The 11,770-nt window shown below is 22.2% G+C and overlaps 1 protein-coding gene across 1 annotated transcript; it reads right to left on the reverse strand.

Moving 5' to 3' along the window:
* Positions 1-607: 607 nt before the first annotated feature.
* On the reverse strand, positions 608-10,882 carry conv (insulin like growth factor binding protein acid labile subunit convoluted). Its single transcript, XM_011505170.1, has 12 exons — positions 10,432-10,882; positions 6,335-6,583; positions 5,815-6,102; positions 5,481-5,718; positions 5,078-5,324; positions 4,051-4,305; positions 3,324-3,640; positions 2,803-3,100; positions 2,242-2,722; positions 1,775-2,035; positions 1,281-1,509; positions 608-971 (listed from the first exon to the last, which is right to left on the reverse strand). Exons 2-12 carry the CDS (start codon positions 6,579-6,581, stop codon positions 632-634), a joined length of 3,201 nt encoding a protein of 1,066 aa, XP_011503472.1. The 5' UTR covers positions 6,582-6,583; positions 10,432-10,882; the 3' UTR covers positions 608-631.
* Positions 10,883-11,770: the final 888 nt, after the last annotated feature.

An 11,770-nucleotide genomic window follows, 5' to 3' on the forward strand; every position in this document is an offset into this window, starting at 1 on the left:
TCCTTTCTTCTGCTAAGATTCTCTTAATTATAAATTTAAGTTACATAGTATAATGAAATAATCTCACTTACTGTACTTATATATATTTTCATTTCCCTGGGAATTTTCGAAAGAATAGACTTTATTTATTAACAGTAGAATAATATTGAAATCTGAATCGTGCTTGTTCGATATGTTATAGAATTTTCCTTGGTGCCATTTATTTTCGGTACATATTTATTACATGAAAAGTCTTGAATAATCCAACTTTAACATTGAGTAGTTAATAAAAATATAGTTGAATACTAATAAGAAAGTTATCCAGGCAAAAAAGCCAAGTTAATGCAACAGTTTTTAAGTCTTTGTACTCTTATTATTTACTGTATTAAGAGGATTTTATGCAATTTACTACTTATGTGTGTATGCGTGTAGAATAAAGTGCCTATGTGTATGCATAGACGCACAGTTACATGATGTTTCTATATAAAATACTTTACATCTTTATACATAAATAAGTTACAATCTATATTTATTCGATTAGCAACATATGAAATATATGAAAAAATATATAAAATGTTCCATCTTGCTTGTATGGTTACAAAAAAGCGTTCAAATATAATGCTATAAAATTATTTTAATTTATTCTAACTTTCTAACAAAGATTCATAAAAACTATGAGAATTACAGCAAGTAGAGTATTAATAGTTGATTGTTTGCTATTTGACTTGAAAGCTGTTTTATCTAGTATTCTGCATTGTGATTTACGAAAATGTTTTATATTTCCTACGGAATCCCGTGCGAGAATACAAAGCTCGTACTTTACATTGGAATCTGGTAGATCTCTTATCTTCAACGATCTCTCCTTATAAATGATGTCCTTCTCAAAAATATTCTTGCTAGATTCCAGTTCTCGGACTACTATGTAAAAATCACCGGTATCTTTACGTGTCACAACGTACCACGAGATTTCCCATGTATTTTTATCACGATCACTAAAAATGATATAAGTTTATTAATAATTAAGTAGATTATGTGTAAACAATACGTGAATAAGAGAATATTACTAATAATTTGAAAGTATAGTCTAATAAGTAATCTACTAAATAGAAGTTTTTAGATGAATAAATATAAAATTTAAGTGAATTTTAACTCTTATTCTAATTACAATAATAACAAAGATAGCATTTCCATAACACTTCAATTACGTATTATTTATATTCACATAGATAACGTTTTAGAGAGAGAAGAAAGAAGTTTTATTCATTTTTAAAAAGTGTATTTTCGAAGAATAAAATTCTTACAACTCCAGATCTCGATATTTAACGTCGGAAGAAACGTCATATTTGGGATCTTTCAAAATATCAATATCGCTGCAGTTCATTAGCATTTCTGAAACACCCCACAATTGCATATGGGCAATATAACTCGGACTCATACATTTTAAATTCGTCCAATCTTTAGGAATCTCGGTAAACGTGTCGAGCCATCTTCGTAAAGGTCGCACAAGGCAGTTGCAATGCAATGGATTTCCTAAATAAATAGCTGATTTAGTGTTATTAAAGAATTAATAAAAATAACAATATTATTTTTTTAAATGAATTGTATAAATAATTTATTCCCAAATATTTTCGATTTTTACCAAATTAAAACTATATATAGAAAATGTATTTTATTCAATGCAAAACGATTAAAAAATAATTAATTAATGTTATTAATTTTTTTGATCATATGTATTATTCATTAATTAAAGTAATAATTTAATATTTTATGCACTATATATAATACTCGTAATTACCAGTATATTTGAGATTCGTTCCATTTCTTAAAATCTTCATAAGATTTTCATCGAAATTGCAAAAATTATTGTACTCAAAATCTAAAACTAACAAGTTTGACATTTTAACAATATGATTCCATGGAAAATATTTAAAATAATTATGATTCATAATTAAAGTCGATAAATTTTTTGGCAATATGAAAACATCATCAGATAAATCAGATAATTTATTATAAGACAAGTCTAAAGTTTGTAACGCAGTTATATTCCCAAGAACATCTAAAAAGAATTCAGTAATTAATTATACATAGATATATATTATATTGACATTTGTTTGAATATATATATTATATCTAAAATAACTTATAATTTAAAAATTAATAAATTATTTTATTAAATAATTAATGAAAGATTTTTTAAATATGATAAAAAATTTATTTTATTTATTTAAAATCAAAATAATACATCGATTTAATTTTACTTACATTTTTTAATGTCATATATGTTATTATGACTAAGATTCATAAAAATAACTTTTTGAGTTCCCATAGTAAGATCAACATTTAAAACAGACATACTATTGTATGATAAATCAACTTCCTTTATTTTGTAAGGGATCCAAGGATCATAAGGTAAAGTTTTACTTGTAAAAAATTCTAAATTGTTGTGACTTAAATTAATTGTTTCAAGTGACAGGCAATCATCTAATAATCCATTTGTTTGATTATCTAGCTTTTCTAGTAGATTATGTGAAAGATCTAAATTTTTTAGAGATACGAGGCCTTTGAATGCACCATTTGGAATATTTTTTATATGATTATTTGTTAAGTTTAACTTTAAAAGTTGTAAAAGACCTTCAAATGCACATTCATTTATATTATGTAGTTGATTATTAGCAAGATTTAATTCAAATAGTATCGATAATTTACCAAAAGCTGTTTTGTGTAGACATGTTAAATTATTGTCCTAAAAAAATTAATGTATATATATAACTATTGAGATAAATACACAGGAAAATATTTTAAAAGTTGGCTTATAAATTTCACCTGTAAATATATATATTGTAAACTAGTTAAAGAACTAAGAGCTTCCCAGGGAGGTTTATTTATATTATTAGCTTGAAGTTTTAAAATTCTTAAGCTGAGTAAATTCTCAAAGCTTCCGTGAAAAAGATTGTCACTTAATCGATTATACGATAAATCAAGAGATAGTAAAGCATTCATCGAAGGCCACACATTCATATTTGGGATTTCGTGAAGCAGATTTTCCGAAATATCTAAATATCCCAACGATATCGGTATCAAAAATATTTTTTTGAGTTCATTATGTTTTAAAGATAATGTTCTAAAAAAATAAAAACATAGTATAGTCAACTTATAAGGTACTATAAGCAGCTTTTTAAATAATTAACTATTTTATATTTTAAAGAATTTTTCTATTTTATCATCAATTCTAAACACACAATTTTTTTAATAAAAAAGAAACCTGTTTTTTAACTAGAATAATATATTTTAATACTTTATCTGTGTTTAAATATTCTAATATTCCAAAAATTTAAATAGTTTACCTGCAACTTAATAATTTTATTAAGCTTTCACGAGAAATATCATTTAATTTATTATAACTCAAATCCAAATCTAATAGTGTGGGTAAAGAGCCGAAAGTAGATGGTTTAATTTTATTCAGTGAATTATGAGATAAATTTAACATTCTCAAATTAAATAATGTTTGGAAGATAGTATTATAAATATCAGATATATTATTATAAGATAAATCAATTGTATGTAATTCATACAATTTCGGAAATGTCTGCCGTGGGATCGTTTGGATATAATTATGCGAAACATTTAGAATTTTTAAGCCAGTCATATTTTGTAAAGGAATCTGTAAATATAAAAATATTCATTCTATAAAAAATATTGATAATATTTTTCTTAAATTAAAAATGTTATATAATAATTTTTAATAGTATATATTACATTATATTGCATATTATATTATGAATTTTGTGTTAATTTTTTAATTATCTGGAAATTTTTAATTCAATATTATAAAAATTATGTAATAAATTTTAATAGTATATATTACATTATATTACATGTTATATTATGAATTTTGTGTTAATTTTTTAATTATTTGGAAAATTTTTAATTCAATATTATAAAAATTATATCATGATAAGAACTAATACAAAGTTAACAAATTAAAATAATTTGTTCACGTATTTTAATGATCTGTCTACATAAAAGTTGTACAAAAAACGTGTCGATTCTAATGTAGAAAATAAAAGTTACTTGATTTAATGCAGTCAAATAATTGTAGCTTAATTGCAGCATTGTCGCATATGTAGCACTGTCAAATGCCATTTTTGAAATATTTTGTAATTTATTATGGCTAAGGTCTAGTATTATAATATTAACACAATTTTCGAAAGCATGATTTTCGATTGTTTGTATAGCATTGAATGAAAGATTCATAGTAGTTGAATACAAATCCTTGAAGGCTGATTTCTCAACAATTGTTACTTGATTTTCTGATATATCTATATGCTAAAACATAAGATATATTTGTTAATTGAATTTAATCATACAAATACTTTAACATAAACGTTAAATATGTTTTTAAACATTTTCCAATATCTTTCTATAAAATGGAAGAAAAATTTTGATTATTGCATCGATGATGTAACTAAAGTAGCTAAATAAAATTATGACTGTTAAGTTAAATACAATATATTTGTAAATTTCGATAATGACAAATATTTTTATATCTACGTTTTAACAAATACTACACTATTATTATCATACTACTGATACATTATCCAATTATTTAAAATTATTAAAGTTAAAGGTAATATATATAGTTTATGAGTTTAGTTTATTAATTGAACTTATATAAAAATATTTAATGATAATAATTTTTGTCAAACCTGCCAAAAAAATATATTTTTAAATTATCTAATGATTATATAATTACAAGATACAAAGTATGAGTTCAAGACAAAAAATTATATCCGGAAAAACCTGTTAAGACTTATTCGTTAGGTTTATAAATTATAAGTTAAATAAATACGATTAGTCAATTAAAAATATAAATTATTAATCCCTTTTCTTATAAAAAAAAATCGTGTTATGATTTAATTATGATTTAATATTATGAATGAATTTATTTGTATTGAAAGAAGTAATTAACTTAAAATACAGAATAGGAAATAAAAATCTTGCCACATCCCTAATTAATATGTGATATAAAGCAGGCTTACAAAAGTAGATTTCTCACATAATTTAAGTTATGACAAAAAACTAAATTAAAAAAGTACACCTCAACATACTGCAGTTTGTTAAACATTAAATAATCAATTTTTTTTATCATATTTTTTGATAAATCAATTGTGCCGAGTCTAGTCATAGTTCCGAATGTTCCTCGGCCGATATCGAATATACGATTATTATTCAAATGTAATCGTCTCATTAACCGCATTCCTCTGAAAGAGCTGGAATCAATTTTACTTATTTTATTACTATTTAAATTCAGTAATTTCAATAAAGAATTTCTTGCAAATGTCCCTCTGCAAAAAATTAAAGTATGTTTAAAAACAAAATATAATATTGTGCCAATATTTACTTCAATATAAATATGTTATATTAAAAAAGACGAAGTATTTAATATTTTGTTTAAATTTTGTAATTTAAATGTTATAAATTTAAGTTATGTGATATAAAACCTTTTCAAATCAGAAATTGCATTATGTGATAAATTGAACCATGCCATATTTGTGAGATCTCCAATATGAGAAGAATCAAGCTTATTAATTAAATTGTGAGACAAATCTAAATATTCAATATATTTTAACCCTTTAAATTGATTTTTTTTTAAAACTATTAGTTGATTTCCATGTAAATCAAGCCACTTTAATTTTTGTAACGGTTTCAAAGTCTCAACTAACAGTGAATTTAAGGTACCTAGAATATTAAAAATTATTAATTCTATAATAACAATATATATTTAAAACTTTATTATTTCTCCTAATAATTTATAACAAGAAACGTGTGTATTACCATTGCTAATTTCAAGTCGTTCAATTTTGTGAGCAAGTAGGCTTTCTAAAAAAATGTTACTTTGCAATTCGTTTATTTTATGTCCTCTAATATTTAACACTGTAAGGTTTCCTAAAATTTGAGTTGCTTCTCTGGGAAATTTTTCTAATACACTATTTATTAAATGAAGTTCTTGTAAAGTTCGATTTACGCCAAGAAAACTGTGTTCTTCTATAAATTTTAATGGAGTGTCAACGAACTTAAGAATTCGAACATTTAATGGATAAAGAGCAGGGCCATAAAAACGTACTGAAATAAAAAAATTATTATTTTATAATAGATTAATGAAAGAAAATATTAAGAGTAGTTAAATAAAAATATATATTATTGAATTTACTATATACATTTTTTAAATAATAACTACATTTTATAAGTCTAAAATATCGAAGAATATTAAGATTTTAGAAACAATAGAAAGAATATTAGAAACAATCGATATTAAAAATATACTTTCAAATTAATTATAAAAAAATTAACATACCAATATTACATTTATAAATGATTAGTTCTTCAATGGGTAGTCTTTCATTTCCAAGATTAAGAAAAGCTATACTTAAGGTTGCTAAATTTGTATTCTCACATTTCACACGAATTCCATAATTACTATTATGTACGCATATGCATGGATATATGTATATACTTTCTTTCGGACATGTAGACTGTGGTTCTGGTAATATACAGTTCCCAAATACAAGAAAAAAACATCCCAATAATAATGTTAATAACATTTCTATACAACAAACAAGCGTAAAGTTCAATTATCAGCATACAGCATGACACTAATAGTAATAAAGTGACTTTAAAATATATTTATTTAAAATTTATTTAGAATATATTTTATTATGTATTGTACTACTAGAATATACATAATAAAATATATAAAAGATGTTTTATTTATATTAAAAACTAATTTAAGAAATATAAAAAATGTTATTGATTTTTCTGCAATAATTATTTGTGTGCTATGAAAATGATTTTGAATACAAAATAGATACTTATATTAAACATAATAAAAATAAACATATAACGTTTTACTTAGAAATATATGCACTTAATTAAAAAATTTCCTATATTTGTTTTCTATACTTATTATATACTATAGTGATTTACAAAATCATATTGTAAAACGAATACAACTGTTTGAAAGTAGAACATAAATAATGAAAATAAATTAAATTCAATGTATATAAATTATTATATAAATTAATTTATCGATTTAGCAGAAAAATAACACATATTTAACTAATCAATGAATATTTTATAAAGTTATTCAAGTTCATTAAATAATAAAATAAAAATATCCATAAAAATTAATTATGTTAAAAGATTTCTAGTTAAAATATAATTTAAAAAAGATAAGTATATAATCAAATTAAAAATGCTTATGGTTTGAAATTATTTTGTATAATGAACTGAACAACTTATAGTTCAATTAGAATTGCCGTACATAATATCTTCATAAAACATATGAGCTAATTTTAATGTCTATAAAATAGTTAGCATGAATCTGTCAAGTAAGCATATTATCCGACTACCTATGTTCGTCATTTATGTGAGCAATCTGCAGTTTTTCTAGCTTATTGTCAAAATCAATAGATCTATAGATCTATAGATAATCTATAGATCTATTAAAGGTGTGTATATATATATATCTTTATCATTTATATATCTTTGTCAATTATATATCTTTGTCATTGGCTGTTGATGTATATTCCATATAATTTATGTTTTTTTTGCAACTCATGCAATGCCAAATTTTTTTTTATCGATAAGCAACATTTCTTTTACTATTGGCTGTAATCTTATATATCTTAAATATTATAGATTAAATCTTATAGATCTTCAATATTATAGGTAATTGTTAGAAAAATGTTAATTTCATATACAGTGATTATTCTGATTGGAAAAGAGATGATACTGATGATAATTTTTAATGAGTTTAAAAATTTGTTTACAATAAGACAAAATGAACAAGTGACCTACAATAGTGAAACTCATTTTATAAATCGTTTAGAAATTAAAAAATCATGTTAATTATCTGATGCATAAATAAACATTTAATTGTGTTGAGTGATTACTTCTACTATTTTCAAATAAAGTAAACTCCATGTCAATATACATAATAAACAATAGCCATATCAATAAAAGAGTAAATAGCAGTAGTTGTATTATTGAGTACTGTAGGTTTAATTTATCTTTCTTTTTAAATATAGAATTTAACCGTAGAAAAAAAAATTCGCATAAATTGAATTTAATTTTGTAATGTAAATTGCATATATACTTAATCTTTTTGAAAAGTATGTTAATATATTAATAATGTAATATTCAAGTATTGTAAAAAAAATTAATTTTTTTAATAATAATTTACAAATGTCATAATAATTTTTAAAAGATTAATTTTTTTTAAGCTTGGACTATCTTCTTAATGATTATATTTAAAACATATTACTTGTGTAGAAAATAAATATTAAAAATTTAATTATGAATACTTCTAATATACTTTATTTTAATAGAGTAATCCTGTAATTTGGTAGTTAGTAAATAAAAGTTTAAATCAACATAATAACAATGAAAAAGTAAAAGTATTCTATTACATAAATAAGAATAACTGATAAATTTTAAATTCAGTTTTATTAAAACTAAATTTAATTGTGAAAATTATTCTATATAGCTTTTTCTTCTTTCTTGTAAAAAAAAATCTTTAACTTTAAAAAAGTGGATCAAATTTTATGACAATACATATTGCATTAAAAATAAATATACATCATAATGCATAATAATTTATAGAATGTCTCGTAAAAATTTCTGATCAGATAATTATCAAACTAAATAAAACATTAGGAAAGTATAAAATAGTAATCGAATATTTAAAAAATATAGGCAATTGTATAAACTTATTATTCTTAATTTTAGTAATTGTACTAAAAATACATAATAATAATATAATTCAAAATATTCATTTAACGACGAATACTAGAAATTTAAATTTATTTAACAGAAATTTCTATTTATTTAACAAGTATATGCTATTGTTATAATAATATAATATAATATAATCGATTATTTTAAAATACAAAATTTTAATACTATCTGTCCTACTAAATTTGTTGAATATTTTTATAAATTTTTCATCAATGTTTATTGGTTTATAATCATTTATATAATTAATTAGAGTATATAAGGATGTAATAGCCGAGTTTGCAAATCTTATACAAAAAACCAGTGATCATGTGATGAAATTAATTTTGGCAAATAAGAAAACTGTATTAAATAAAAGTGAACAATTTAATACAGTCGGCAGATTCCATAAAATACCAATTTTAATTTTAATTTTGGTATAGATTAACTTAATAAAATTTAAAAAAATGTTGTATATATTATTGTCAATAAATAATAATTATTATGTATCATAGAAAGATATGCAGAATGAACAGAAAAAAATTTTCAATTGATCAGTCTATATTTTTGAGTAACTGAATAGTTTACAGAATCTCTCTAATAATAATAATTGGCTACTATATTCAAATATATATATAAACTTTATATATGTGTATATATATTCTATATATATATATATATATATATATATATATATATATATTTTTTTTTTTTTAATAACATCTTTATATTTTTTAGCAATATTTGTAATATTAAAATTAAACAATACTAGGTACCAATTTAATATTACCAAACCAAACCAATATTGCCAAAAGTAATTTGGTATTCAAAAATATATTAGCTATTTCACATTTTAATAAACTTATAATAAATAAGAATTTAATATATTTTTCATTAAATAATATTTATCTAAATCTTATTAATTTAAGGTATTATTTTATAGATATACATATATTTGGACGAACCGCTGTTGAAACGAATGCTGTACATTTATTATTATTATTTATTATTTAATTATATTTATTGGTTATTGCAATATGTATAATAATACATATCAATATTGCATATCAATATTATTAGGTGATTTCTGTAGAGTAATTCAAATATTAGGGAAAACTACATAATTATCAAAGTACATAATTATCAAGTAAAATATTTACATTGTCTTTTATTCCCTTATATTATTAAAAAATTTCTTATTTAATGATCATAATTATCATACAAGACTTAATAAATATAATAACGGTTTACAGGTATTTACTGTATGCTGCTACAATGATTGAATATGCAAACAATAAAAAAGTTGAATTATACTAAAAATATATTTTGTTGATCTTACGTAAAAATATTATTAATTAAAAACATTATTATACGGCATTGATAATTTCTTAATCTATTAGATAGTTTATGCATAACTTATATTATTTATTGATTTTAGTTTCACTCACTTTAACTTAAAAAAATTATCGTTTATTTAAAAATTTAATTATTTACAAGCACATCATATTTATTATAATCTTATTAATTTTACCTTGAATTTATAAATAATAATATGTTATAAAGTTAATTTTCATATAAGTATATTTTAGATGCTAATATTCTAATAAACATATAAAATAAGCTTAGAAAATATCATAATCGGTAATTAGAATATAAATAAATCAGAGGATATGAACTAACCTGCTTTTAAAAGTTTTCTACCGATTTACAATTTGAAAAGTAACTCTTCATTTTTCTCTTCGTCTTTCTCGCTTTCTAGTCATTTTGTCTTTCCTCATTTATCTTTATCTCTTTTTATGTTGTAAAAACGATAGTAAAATTAATTACCAAGAAATTAATATCAGCCGGAAGCTGGAGCACTATTGGAATATTTCAAGAATATATTTCAATTTGTTTTTCTGTCGACACTAGCACTGAAATTGTGTCTCAGTGCTAACTGGTTGCGAAACACTGATGGCAAAGGAGAAAGTCTGGCGGTCGATGACGGCGCTATCTCTAAAAGTTTTTACCTGTCACTCGCGTCCAACGGGCCATTTTATATTTCGGATTCACTTTTACAAAAATGCTGATTAAGATAGGAGAGAGAAAAAGAATTCAGAAAATATCAGAAAAAGAAACGAAGATCTAATTGTTTCTAAGTGAGAGCACCAATTAATATTTTCATAACGCCATCATGCGTTTCCTACTTATAAAAATTTTGTATCAAACTCTGATGTCGATTATAAATATTTGTAGTAACGAATTTCGTATCTCATTCCAATTGATTTCTTCGACTAAATTAGTTTCCTTTAAAGAGAATAATTATTTATATGATCGTAAAGAAATGGTAATCTATAAAAAACGTTATTTTAATTTATAGATGTAAATTTACATTAATTTAATCAATTACATTATATTTATTTCTAATTGAACACAATTCATAGAGAAGAAGGAAAATAGAAAATAACCCCTATGATTTTTAGATTATAAAATGTACAGTAATTAAATTCAATTATTAAAAAATCATAATGTTTATTCTAGATTATTTTAATATGTTTCTATTATATTATTATTTAATAGAAAATTATATTAATTTTTATTAAATTAATATTATATTAAATTAATGTGGTAATCAAAACTATTCATAAATAATAAACTTACCTTTGAAAACAATAAAAAAAAACTATAAAAATATATATGATCTATATATGTTTGAATAGTTAATAAAGTAAAATTTATTAAAATTGAGCAATCAATCGCAGAATTTTAATATTTCTGTATATATATTTGTTCGAGATCGTGAGACCTTTTTTTAATGTAATATAACATCTGGCAAAGCAACAACGTAAATTTGTCTTTTAGATTTCAAAACTCTTGCTCACAACCATCTAACAAAAGTGTCATAAAACATCTGGAAAAACAAGACAATAAACACGGGAAAATCCAACTCATTTAGGCATCTGCACGAATTCACTTCGCTCGGTAACTACTTCAACGGTGTGCACTAGCGACCCCCCTCTGCTGTCGACAAGTTGTCATG

This window comes from Ceratosolen solmsi, unplaced genomic scaffold, assembly GCF_000503995.2.
Source record: "Ceratosolen solmsi marchali unplaced genomic scaffold, CerSol_1.0 scaffold9, whole genome shotgun sequence".
Taxonomy (NCBI): Eukaryota; Metazoa; Arthropoda; class Insecta; order Hymenoptera; family Agaonidae; genus Ceratosolen; species Ceratosolen solmsi.

What these genes read in the sequence shown, in the direction of transcription:
- conv (XM_011505170.1), bottom strand. Translation starts at nt 6,581, where the DNA reads ATGTTATTAACATTATTATTGGGATGTTTTTTTCTTGTATTTGGGAAC. An exon ending in GCAATTTCTGATTTGAAAAG is followed by an intron (nt 5,325 to 5,480) that starts GTTTTATATCAC and finishes AATTTTTTGCAG; the next exon opens with AGGGACATTTGCAAGAAATT. An exon ending in ACAAACTGCAGTATGTTGAG is followed by an intron (nt 4,306 to 5,077) that starts GTGTACTTTTTT and finishes CTTATGTTTTAG; the next exon opens with CATATAGATATATCAGAAAA.